This window comes from Eubalaena glacialis, chromosome 7 (genome assembly GCF_028564815.1).
Source record: "Eubalaena glacialis isolate mEubGla1 chromosome 7, mEubGla1.1.hap2.+ XY, whole genome shotgun sequence".
Lineage (NCBI taxonomy): Eukaryota > Metazoa > Chordata > Mammalia > Artiodactyla > Balaenidae > Eubalaena > Eubalaena glacialis.
Window position 1 is genome coordinate 25,951,966 of NC_083722.1, and position 12,685 is coordinate 25,964,650.

General features: G+C 40.6%; 1 protein-coding gene across 8 annotated transcripts in view; it reads left to right on the forward strand.

Moving 5' to 3' along the window:
* The window catches only part of PKHD1 (PKHD1 ciliary IPT domain containing fibrocystin/polyductin), a 446,865-nt gene that overhangs the window by 185,227 nt on the left and 248,953 nt on the right, over window positions 1–12,685 (forward strand). For all 8 annotated transcript variants that reach the window (XM_061196096.1, XM_061196099.1, XM_061196100.1 and 5 more), the window contains 2 exons: window positions 9,033–9,089; window positions 9,325–9,455. In XM_061196096.1, the coding sequence (XP_061052079.1) occupies window positions 9,033–9,089; window positions 9,325–9,455 (188 nt within the window). The remainder of the gene's footprint in view (window positions 1–9,032; window positions 9,090–9,324; window positions 9,456–12,685) is intronic.

The window sequence follows — 12,685 nt, forward strand, 5'->3', positions numbered from 1 at the left end:
ATATGTGCCACATCTTCTTTATCCATTCATCCGATGATGGACACCTAGGTTGCTTCCATGTCCTGGCTATTGTAAACAGAGCTGCAATGAATATTTTGGTACATGACTCTTTCTGAATTATGGTTTTCTCAGGGTATATGCCCAGTAGTGGGATTGCTGGGTCATATGGTAGTTCTATTTTTAGTTTTTTAAGGAACCTCCATACTGTTCTCCATAGTGGCTGTATCAATTTACATTCCCACCAACAGTGCAAGAGTGTTCCCTTTTCTCCACACCCTCTCCAGCATTTATTGTTTCTAGATTTTTTGATGACGGCCATTCTGACCGGTGTGAGATGATACCTCATTGTAGTTTTGATTTGCATTTCTCTAATGATTAAAGATGTTGAGCATTCTTTCATGTGTCTGTTGGCAATCTGTATCTCTTCTTTGGAGAAATGTCTATTTAGGTCTTCTGCCCATTTTTGGATTGGGTTGTTTGTTTTTTTGTTATTGAGCTGCATGAGCTGCTTGTAAATCTTGGAGATTAATCCTTTGTCCGTTGCTTCATTTGCAAATATTTTCTCCCATTCTGAGGGTTGTCTTTTGGTCTTGTTTATGGTTTCCTTTGCTGTGCAAAAGCTTTTAAGTTTCATTAGGTCCCATTTGTTTATTTGTGTTTTTATTTCCATTTCTCTAGGACCTGGGTCAAAAAGGATCTTGCTGTGACTTATGTCATACAGTGTTCTGCCTATGTTTTCCTCTAAGAGTTTGATAGTGTCTGGCCTTACACTTAGGTCTTTAATCCATTTTGAGTTTATTTTTGTGTATGGTGTTAGGGAGTGTTCTAATTTCATACTTTTACATGTACCTGTCCAATTTTCCCAGCACCACTTATTGAAGAGGCTGTCTTTTCTCCACTGTATATGCTTGCCTCCTTTATCAAAGATAAGGTGACCATATGTGCGTGGGCTTATCTCTGGGCTTTCTATCCTGTTCCATTGATCTATATTTCTGTTTTTGTGCCAGTACCAAACTGTCTTGATTACTGTAGCTTTGTAATATAGTCTGAAGTCAGGGAGCCTGATTCCTCCAGCTCCATTTTTCGTTCTCAAGATTGCTTTGGCTATTCGGGGTCTTTTGTGTTTCCATACAAATTGTGAAATTTTTTGTTCTAGTTCTGTGAAAAATGCCAGTGGTAGTTTGATAGGGATTGCATTGAATCTGTAGATTGCTTTGGGTAGCAGAGTCATTTTCACAATGTTGATTCTTCCAATCCAAGAACATGGTATATCTCTCCATCTATTTGTATCATCTTTAATTTCTTTCATCAGTGTCCTATAATTTTCTGCATACAGGTCTTTTGTCTCCTTAGGTAGGTTTATTCCTAGGTATTTTATTCTTTTTGTTGCAATGGTAAACGGGAGTGTTTTCTTAATTTCACTTTCAGATTTTTCATCATTAGTATACAGGAATGCAAGAGATTTCTGTGCATTAATTTTGTATCCTGCTACTTTACCAAATTCATTGATTAGCTCTAGTAGTTTTCTGGTAGCATCTTTTGGATTCTCTATGTATAGTATCATGTCATCTGCAAACAGTGACAGCTTTACTTCTTCTTTTCCGATTTGGATTCCTTTTATTTCTTTTTCGTCTCTGATTGCTGTGGCTAACACTTCCAAAACTATGTTGAATAATAGTGGTGAGAGTGGGCAACCTTGTCTTGTTCCTGATCTTAGTGGAAATGGTTTCAGTTTTTCACCATTGAGGACAATGTTGGCTGTGGGTTTGTCATATACGGCCTTTATTATGTTGAGGAAAGTTCCCTCTATGCCTACTTTCTGCAGGACTTTTATCATAAATGGGTGTTGAATTTTGTCGAAGGCTTTCTCTGCATCTATTGAGATGATCATATGGTTTTTCTCCTTCAATTTGTTAATATGATGTATCACGTTGATTGATTTGCGTATATTGAAGAATCCTTGCATTCCTGGAATAAACCCCACTTGATCATGGTGTATGATCCTTTTAATGTGCTGTTGGATTCTGTTTGCTAGTATTTTGTTGAGGATTTTTGCATCTATGTTCATCAGTGATATTGGCCTGTAGTTTTCTTTCTTTGTGACATCTTTGCCTGGTTTTGGTATCAGGGTGATGGTGGCCTCGTAGAATGAGTTGGGGAGTGTTCCTCCCTCTGCAATATTTTGGAAGAGTTTGAGAAGGATAGGTGTTAGCTCTTCTCTAAATGTTTGATAGAATTCGCCTGTGAAGCCATCTGGTCCTGGGCTTTTGTGTGTTGGAAGATTTTTAATCACAGTTTCAATTTCAGTGCTTGTGATTGGTCTGTTCATATTTTCTATTTCTTCCTGGTTCAGTCTCGGCAGGTTGTGCATTTCTAAGAATCTGTCCATTTCTTCCAGGTTGTCCATTTTATTAGCATAGAGTTGCTTGTAGTAATCTCTTATGATCGTTTGTATTTCTGCAGTGTCAGTGGTTACTTCTCCTTTTTCATTTCTAATTCTATTAATTTGAGTCTTCTCCTTTTTTCTCTTGATGAGTCTGGCTAATGGTTTATCAATTTTGTTTATCTTCTCAAAGAACCAGCTTTTAGTTTCATTGATTTTTGCTATTGTGTCCTTCATTTCTTTTTCATTTATTTCTGATCTGATCTTTATGATTTCTTTCCTTCTGCTAGCTTTGGGGTTTTTTTGTTCTTCTTTCTCTAATTGCTTTAGGTGCAAGGTTAGGTTGTTTATTCGAGATGTTTCCTGTTTCTTGATGTAGGCTTGTATTGCTATAAACTTCCCTCTTAGAACTGCTTTTGCTGCATCCCATAGGTTTTGGATCGTCGTGTCTCCATTGTCATTTGTTTCTAGGTATTTTTTGATTTCCCCTTTGATTTCTTCAGTGATCACTTCGTTATTAAGTAGTGTATTGTGTAGCCTCCATGTGTTTGTATTTTTTACAGATCTTTTCCTGTAATTGATATCTAGTCTCATAGCGTTGTGGTCGGAAAAGATACTTGATACGATTTCAATTTTTTAAAATTTACCAAGGCTTGATTTGTGACCCAAGATATGATCTATCCTGGAGAATGTTCCATGAGCACTTGAGAAAAATGTGTATTCTGTTGTTTTTGGGTGGAATGTCCTGTAAATATCAATTAAGTCCATCTTGTTTAATGTATCATTTAAAGCTTGTGTTTCCTTATTTATTTTCATTTTGGATGATCTGTCCATTGGTGAAAGTGGGGTGTTAAAGTCCCCTACTATGATTGTGTTACTGTCGATTTCCCCTTTTATGGCTGTTAGTATTTGCCTTATGTATTGAGGTGCTCCTATGTTGGGTGCATAAATATTTACAATTGTTATACCTTCCTCTTGGATCGATCCCTTGATCATTATATAGTGTCCGTCTTTGTCTCTTGTAATTGTCTTTATTTTAAAGTCTATTTTGTCTGATATGAGAATTGCTACTCCAGCTTTCTTTTGATTTCCATTTGCATGGAATATCTTTTTCCATCCCCTCACTTTCAGTCTGTATGTGTCTCTAGGTCTGAAGTGGGTCTCTTGTAGACAGCATATATATGGGTCTTGTTTTTGTATCCATTCAGCCAGTCTGTGTCTTTTGGTGGGAGCATTTAATCCATTTACATTTAAGGTAATTATCGATATGTATGTTCCTATTCCCATTTTCTTCAATGTTTTGGGTTTGTTATTGTAGGTGTTTTCCTTCTCTTGTGTTTCTTGCCTAGAGAAGTTCCTTTAAAACTGGTTTGGTTGTGCTGAACTCTCTCAGCTTTTGCTTGTCTGTAAAGGTTTTAATTTCTCCATCAAATCTGAATGAGATCCTTGCTGGGTAGAGTAATCTTGGTTGTAGGTTTTTCTCCTTCATCACTTTAAGTATATCCTGCCACTCCCTTCTGGCTTGCAGCGTTTCTGCTGAAAGATCAGCTGTTAACCTTATGGGGATGCCCTTGTGTGTTATCTGTTGTTTTTCCCTTGCTGCTTTTAATATGTTTTCTTTATATTTAATTTTTGATAGTTTGATTAATATGTGTCTTGGTGTGTTTCTCCTTGGATTTATCCTGTATGGGACTCTCTGTGCTTCCAGGACTTGATTAACTATTTCCTTTCCCATATTAGGGAAGTTTTCAACTATAATCTCTTCAAATATTTTCTCAGTCCCTTTCTTTTTCTCTTCTTCTTCTGGGACCCCTATAATTCGAATGTTGGTGCGTTTAATGTTGTCCCAGAGGTCTCTGAGACTGTCCTCAGTTCTTTTCATTCTTTTTTCTTTATTCTGGTCTGCAGTAGTTATTTCCACCATTTTATCTTCCAGGTCACTTATCCGTTCTTCTGCCTCAGTTATTCTGCTATTGATCCCATGTAGAGTATTTTTAATTTCATTTATTGTGCTTGTCATCGTTTCTTGGTTCCTCTTTAGTTCTTCTACGTCCTTGTTAAATGTTTCTTGCATTTTGTCTATTCTATTTCCAAGACTTTGGATCATCCTTACTATCATTATTCTGAATTCTTTTTCAGGTAGACTACCTATTTCCTCTTCATTTGTTAGGTCTGGTGTGTTTTGACCCTGCTCCTTCAACTGCTGTGTGTTTTTCTGTCTTCTCATTTTGCTTATCTTACTGTGTTTGGGGTCTCCTTTTCACAGGCTGCAGGTTCGCAGTTCCCGTTGTTTTTGGTATCTGTCCCCAGTGGCTAAGGTTGGTTCAGTGGGTTGTGTAGGTTTCCTGGTGGAGGGAACTAGTGCCTGTGTTCTGGTGGATGAGGCTGGATGTTGTCTTTCTGGTGGGTTCGTCCACGTCTGGTGGTGTGTTTTGGGGTGTCTGTGGCCTTATTATGATTTTAGGCAGCCTCTCTGTTAATGGATGGGGCTGTGTTCCTCTCTTGCTAGTTGTTTGGCATAGGGTGTCCAGCACTGTAGCTTGCTGGTCGTTGAGTGAAGCTGGGTCTTGATGTTGAGATGGAGATCTGTGAGAGATTTTCGCCGTTTAGTATTACGTGGAGCTGGGAGGTCTCTTGTGGACCAGTGTCCTGAAGTTGGCTCTCCCACCTCAGAGGCACAGCCCTGATGCCTGGCTGGAGCACCAAGAGCCTTTCATCCACACGGCTCAGAATAAAAGGGAGAAAAAATGGAAAGAAAGAAAAAAAGAGGATAAAATAAAATAAAATAAAGCAATTATAATAAAAAATAAGAAAAAAAATTATTAAGAGTAAATTTATTAAGAAAAAAAAATTTTTTTTTAATTTTTGAAAATAAATTTATTAATTTTTTATACTAAAAATAAGAAAAAAATTATTTAGAAAAAATTTATTAAGAAAAATTTTTTAATTTTTTAAAATAAAAAATGTGAAAAAACTTATTAAAAATTTTTTTAAAAATAGAAAATAAGGAAAAAATTATTAAGAAAACATTTATTAGGGAAAAAAAAATTTTTAAGCCAAAAAAAAAAAAAAAAAAAAAAAAAACGGACGGACCTAACCCTAGGACTAACGGTGAGAGCAAAGCTATACAGACAAAATCTCACCCAGAAGCATACACATCTACACTCACAAAAAAAAGGAAAAGGGGAAAAGTTAATATATCCTGCTCCCAAAGTCCATCTCCTAAATTTGGGATGATTCGTTGTCTATTCAGGTATTCAACAGATGCAGGCACATCAAGTTGTTTGTGGAGCTTTAATCCGCTGCTTCTGAGGCTGCTGGGAGAGATTTCCCTTTCTCTTCTTTGTTCGTACAGCTCCCGGGGTTCAGCTTTGGATTTGGACCCGCCTCTGCATGTAGGTCCCCTGAGGGCGTCTGTTCCCCGCCCAGACAGAACGGGGTTAAAGGAGCAGCTGATTCGGGGGCTCTGGCTCAGTCAGGCCGGGGGGAGGGAGTGGTACGGAGGAGGCGGGGCGAGCCTGCGGCGGCAGAAGCCGGCGTGACGTTGCAGCAGCCTGAGGCGCGCCGTGCGCTCTCCCGGGGAAGTTGTCCCCGGATTGCGGGAGCCTGGCCGTGGCGGGCTGCACAGGCTCCCGGGAGGGGCGGCGTGGAGAATGACCTGCGCTCGCCCACAGGCTGTCCGGTGGCGGCAGCAGCAGCCTTAGCGTCCCACGCCCGTCTCTGGGGTCCGCGCCGACAGCCGCGGCTCGCGCCCGTCTCCGGAGTTCGTTCAAGTGGCGCTCTGAATCCCCCCTCCCTGCACGCCGCGAAACAAAGAGGCAAGAAAAAGTCCCCTGCCTCTTCGGCAGCCGCAGACTTCTTCTCGTGCACCCTCCCGGCCAGTTGTGGTGCGCCAGACCCTTCAGGCTGTGTTCACGCAGCCAACCCCAGTCCTCTCCCTGGGATCCGACCGAAGCCCGCGCCTCAGCTCCCAGCCCCCGCCCGCCCCGGCGGGTGAGCAGACAAGCCTCTCGGGCTGGTGAGTGCTGCTCGGCGCCGAGCCTCTGTGCGGGAATCTCTCCGTTTTTCCCTCTGCGTCCCTGTTGCTGTGGGATCCGCGCTGATAGCCGCGGCTCGCGCCCGTCTCTGGAGCTCGTTTAGGCGGCGCTCTGAATCCCCTCTCCTTGCGCGCCGCGAAACAAAGAGGCAAGAAAAATTCTCTTGCCTCTTTGGCAGCCGCAGTCTTTTTCCCGGACTCCCTCCCGGCTAGCACCGAAGCCCGAGCCCCAGCTCCCAGGCCCCGCCCGCCCCGGCGGCTGAGCAGACAAGCCTCTCGGGCTGGTGAGTGCTGGTCGGCACCGCTCCTCTGTGCGGGAATCTCCGCTTTGCCCTCCGCACCAATGTGGCTGCGCTCTCCTCCGTGGCTCCGAAGCTTCCCCCCTCTGCTACCCGCAGTCTCTGCCCACGAAGGGGCTTCCTAGTGTGTGGAAACCTTTCCTCCTTCACCGCTCCCTCCCACTGGTGCAGGTCCCGTCCCTATTCTTTTGTCTCTGTTATTTCTTTTTTCTTTTGCCCTACCCAAGTACGTGGGGATTTTCTTGCCTTTTGGGAGGTCTGACGTCTTCTGCCAGCGTTCAGTGGGTGTTCTGTAGGAGCAGTTCCACGTGTAGATGTATTTCTCATGTATCTGTGGGGAGGAAGGTGATCCCCGCGTCTTACTCTTCCGCCATCTTGCCCCTCCTGTCAGTAATTTTAACAATAATTCAAAGTCACCTAAATAGGTTTTTGTGCAGTCTCATGGAGTGTCAAAACTGGATGTTGAACAAGGAGTTAAAAATGTTGAATTCTGTTCTTTACTGCTCTTGTGGCTTGCTGAAGAAGCCCATGTTTCAAGAATCTTCTAAATGGTCACTTGTATCCACTTTTGTTTCCTAAAGTTCATTCCCCTTGCGATGCCTCGAATTATCCTTAACAATCTCAGATTGCATCATGTCACTCCTCTCCTTAAAACCCTTTAAGAACTTCTGATTTCTCTTAGAATACAATCCAAAATCCTTAGTCTGGCTTAAAAGACTCCCTTAGTGATTTTGCCTTTATTAACCTTGGTACACTTATCCTGCTATTGTCCTCTCCTCATGTACTCTAACTGCACGGACCTATTTTATTTTAATTCTTTCCAAAGACCACGCTTTCTCCTGCATCAGGGCCTTTGCACGGCTCTTTCCTTCTGCTCATACCGCGCACTCTCCTCCTGTAAAAGTGTCTCCCCCACACTCCCAAGGCAAGGCTGTCTGTCTGAGCTCTTTTACCAACAATCATTACTTATTGATTTAAAAATTATATATCACGTTTCTGATCATATGTTTTGCCGCCAGATTTCATGTGAACATTGTCCCCTTCGCACTTAGCACCTTAACTAGTGCATTTGGAGATATATTTGTTGAAAGAAGTGAATGTATTAATGAACAACGGGTCTTTGGTTATATCGGAATAAAAAAGCAAATCAGAGGTTTTCACAGAAAGTAAGACTCTAACTGTACTTGTTAGATAGTGTTTTCTATTTAAATAAATTCTGTGATATCATCAGTGAGAAAATGTGTATGTTTCATTTAGGAATGATCTGTTAAGATAAACGCTAGAAAGGTTCTAACCCTGAGAGGGAAACTGTTTAGTGGGAAATTATGGATCATGTAAACTAACTCAAGCTCGAAAAGGCAAAGAGCTAAGGACAGTAGAAGTCATCAGGTGAAGGAAAATCTTTTGATTGGAAAAGGACAGCTACAGGGCAGTCAGACTAACATGTGGAGGATTGACTTTGCTTATTCTTACTTTTGTTGCTGTAAGGGAAAAGTTTTTTGAAACCTGGAGCAGAAATTCAGGGAGGTACCCTAACAATATTATTTTAGGAGGAAACAATTATATGGAATAGACATTAACTAGGCAAGGAAGAAAACCTGCAGGAGGAATTTGGCCTTGAGTGCTTGGATATCGTGAATTGGAGGCTCTTGACATCTACTGCATTACAGGTGATGGAATTAGAATATCTGTCAGTGCATTTTAGATAATGTACTCAATCCATGCAAGATGAGTTTGCAAACTCAGACTCATGAAGTGACATGGGAAGCCCAGACACCTAAAGACCTAGAAGAAAGGGGGTCTGTGGGGTTGCTCTGTGTGGATACCATGTAAGTGGCTGATCTCTGTGTAGCATGGCCCGTGCTCTTTTATTCTCTTCTATTTCAAACCTCTGGTTTGACTGTGAGGGTCTGAGGTCTTGTCTAGCCTGTTCCTCCAGGACATTCCCGCTCTTTCAGGGGAAGAGAAGGGCATGCAGATGGCTGGTGGCCAATTCAAACAGCTAAGGATGGGGCTGGACCTGACACAGGGGTGTGTGACATTTAACTAAGAAGACAGTCAGACTCTTCCTAAGAAGTAAAACGGTAGATCTATCTCTTTGTTATTATTTTTTTAATTTAAAATGAGCTTCTGATTCATGATACTCTAGAACTAAAAAGTTCACATAATCTGAATCTGTTTGTCTGGTTCATAGATAAAAACACAACACAAAATCAAAACAAGCCACACCAAAAAAAAGAAATAGTATTTCAGCGTCTCTCATTTTCCTGGGTGGCATGAAACATGCTGAGCTAACATGATCTTTTGTTCTCAGGTGCATGCCCCGAGATAAGGTATATCCCTTGGGAGGTTATTCCTGGAAGAGAAAATGGTAAATATGTAAATTGGTTTTAAAACTGTTACCATCCATTTAAGTTGTCATACATTTTATAGACAAGCCTGCTGGCAGTATGTTAGATATCTTAAATTTGTTGAACACACTAGATGTTTATATATATACATATACGTATATGCATGATGAGAACTATAACGTGTATTAGTAGAAATAAGAAGGTTGAGTTGAGTACATTTTAATTATGTTGGTGAATCCCCTTTTCTTAAATTAGACTGGTCAGAACAGGGGAATATAATAAGAAACAATGTGATCGTCAGTGTTTCTGGCGCTGAGGGACTTTCCAGTACTGAAATGGTGACACCCTCTGGTATCTACATCCGCGATCCCACCAATGTTATAGAGGTAAGATCTTCAGCTCCCAGGACGGTCAGAAATGAGAGGCATAAAATTCACTCCGGAAGTTATCCAGAGTGGCAGCATCAGTGGTGTGGTATGCAGCATCTACTAGCTGCACAATGGTAACAGGAAACTACTTTATGATTTTGGGTTAAACAGTGCTTTAGGATAAATGCTATCACTTCCTTCAGAATTCCCGTGAACACCCTTTGAAGCAATATTTATACAAAGCAAAACAAAGTAGATATTGATTATTTTCTGGTCATTTAGATTAATGCAAACTAGAATATCTTCCTGAGCCATCTGCTGTGGTTGCTGAATTTGGTCTCGATTCCAATAATAATTACTTACTAAATCTTCACTATGTTACTATACTAATGTGGTCATATTGTTGCCCTTTAAGAGTGTTCAAAACTGAGGGTCAGCAGAGTCACGAGGTGTGTGAGATCACATCACATTCCAGGATGAATGAATTACATTTGACCCTTGAACAACACGGGTTTGAACTGCATGGGTCCACTTACACTCGGATTTCTTTCAATAGTAAATATTACACTACCACACTATCCACAGTTAGCTGAATCCTTGGACGTGGAACCATGGACACCGAGGGATCATGTATATGGAAGGTGGACTATAAATTATATGCGGATTTTTGACTGCGTAGAGGGTTGGCACTCCCAACCCCTGCATTGTTCAAGGGTCAGCTATACACTCTGATGGCCGTGGTTTTTTATCCCATTATTTAATACAACTTAACATTACTTCTTCTTGGTAAATTTCTCTCTAAACACTTTAAGAAATTAATTTTTCTGGTAGTTTAACCATAGATCCGTGAATGAGGAATTGCATCAGAGTAGTGGGAAGGCCATTTAGTTTCCCCTTTTCCAATAATTTTGTCCCATGGACCATCTATGAAAGGGTTAAGGGTCTCACTCGTCAGGACTCGGCTCCGAGTACCTACTGTGTCATGAGAGTTATGCCAAGTTTCTGAGGACCAGAGAGAAGGAATTTCTCCCTCTCTGATCATCTGTTTTTAATTACCTTCAGCTGAATAACCCCTAATAAAAGTCATGGTTATCTCCTCAACCCTCCGCCAGACTCTTAATTACCTTTATTCCAAGCACAGTGCTTACACACTATTTTCGGTGCCTAATGGGGGCAGCTAATGTGCCAGTGAGGGCAGGAGGCAGCAGTGCATGGATTGAAGGAAACCAACCGGTAGACGCAGAACAATGAGAGTGACGTTTAACTTGTTGGTGACCACAGGGCTTGCTGCACAACTATGCCAGCAAGCTTTGGGGACTAAAGAGTTACGTTTTTGCCTAGTTTCTTGGGTAACATAATCTTGACTACTCTGAAGTAGTAGACCCTCAGGGTTGCCCAGGTCATTTTCCTTCAGGAGGCTGGAATGTATCTAAATCCCACATTGAGTGTCAGAGGTGCTGCCTGGCTTTGCTTCACTGGGTAGCTCGTTGCCTCCTGGGTGGGTGTTCTGGCCACTACTTGACTAGTAAGAAATGAGCTGACGAGCAGTTACCACAGAGAACAGTACGGAGGCTCCTTAAAAAACTAAAAATAGAGTTACCATATGACCCAGCAATCCCACTCCTGGGCGTATATCTAGTTCGAAAAGATACGTACACCCCAGTGTTCATAGCAGCACTATTTGCAATGCTTCCGAGACATGGAAGCGACCTAAGTGTCCATGAACAGATGAATGGATAAACAAGATGTGATATATATATATATATATATATATATATATATATATATATATATATATATATATATATATATATATATAAAATGGAATATTACTCAGCCATAAAAAGAATGAAACAATACCATTTGCAGCAACATGGATGGACCTAGAGATTATCATACTAAGGTGAAGTAAGTCAAAGAAAGAGACAAATACCATATGATATCACTTATATGTGGAATCTAAAAAAAATGATACAGAAGAGCTTACTTACAAAACAGAAACAGACTCACAAACAGAAAACAAGCTTATGGTTACCAAGGGGGAAAGGGGGGAGCGGGGTAAATTAGGAGTTTGGGGTTAACAGATACCAGCTACTACATATAAAGTGTAAACAACAAGGACCTACTGTATAGCACAGAGAACTATATTCAGTATCTTGCAATAACCTATAATGGAAAAGAATCTGAAAAAGAATATATATATATGTATATATATACACATACATATATATATATATATGTATATATAACTGAATCACTTTGCTGTATACCTGAAACTAACACAAAACAAACAAGCAAAACAAAACAAAAGAAATGAGCTGGCTATATAGGTGCAGAGAACCAGAGAGCTGCCTACAAACTTATAGGTCACTTGAGTCTTTGCAGACTGACCTGCAGAACAGTGCCTAGAAAGCAATGAAAAATTTGAGCCCAAAACAAATTGTTTGTTCTCTGTTAGATGCCTTCCCTTTCCATCCATTTACTTTCTTCCTCTTATATCCACTTTACAAAATTGAAAAATAATACAATGCATGTGTTTGGAGAATGAGATTTTAGTTCAAGCTGGTAATGTAAATTCATTAAGTATATTCATTAGGTAAATTCCTGACATTTTCATCTTCAATGATCTTAAAATTCTGTAGTTCTCTTTTCATTAGCTTATTAACTTTTAGACCTTAGCACAGCATCTGGAATATAATAGTTGCTCAGTAAAAATTAATGAAATATAATGAATGAATGGCTGTAGGTATAATTCCATAATCAAAGAATAGGGGGAAGAAAAAGGAAAATAAAGAATAGATTCCAAGATCCCGCAATCATTTTGATGACTGACAAGTAAGATGTTTCATCTGTGTCAGCATTTAGATCCTGTGGAATTCATCTCTCAGTGTTAAATTTTGCACAGTCCTCTCCAATTTTGCAGCTGCGCTGCTGGGGTTCCACTGTGCTGTCTCTTTCATAGTCTATTGTCTGGAGTGTGCCACAACCAAGGACATAGGTGTGACTGGGAGTATGTGTCAGAACCTAAAAATTAGGAACTTCTCCTAGTGCCAACGAAGGTCATTTCAGTCAGTGGGCAAACAGTAAGCTAGTGTTTATTAGGTGTGTCCTATGTGGATGATACACAGAGTACTTTGAAAAATATATTTTAGAAATATATTTTTATTCCAAAGTGATAATAAGGAGGCTACAACAACAATGATAAGGGTGGCGGTGGTAGTGGTGTGTGTGTGTGTGTGTGTGTGTGC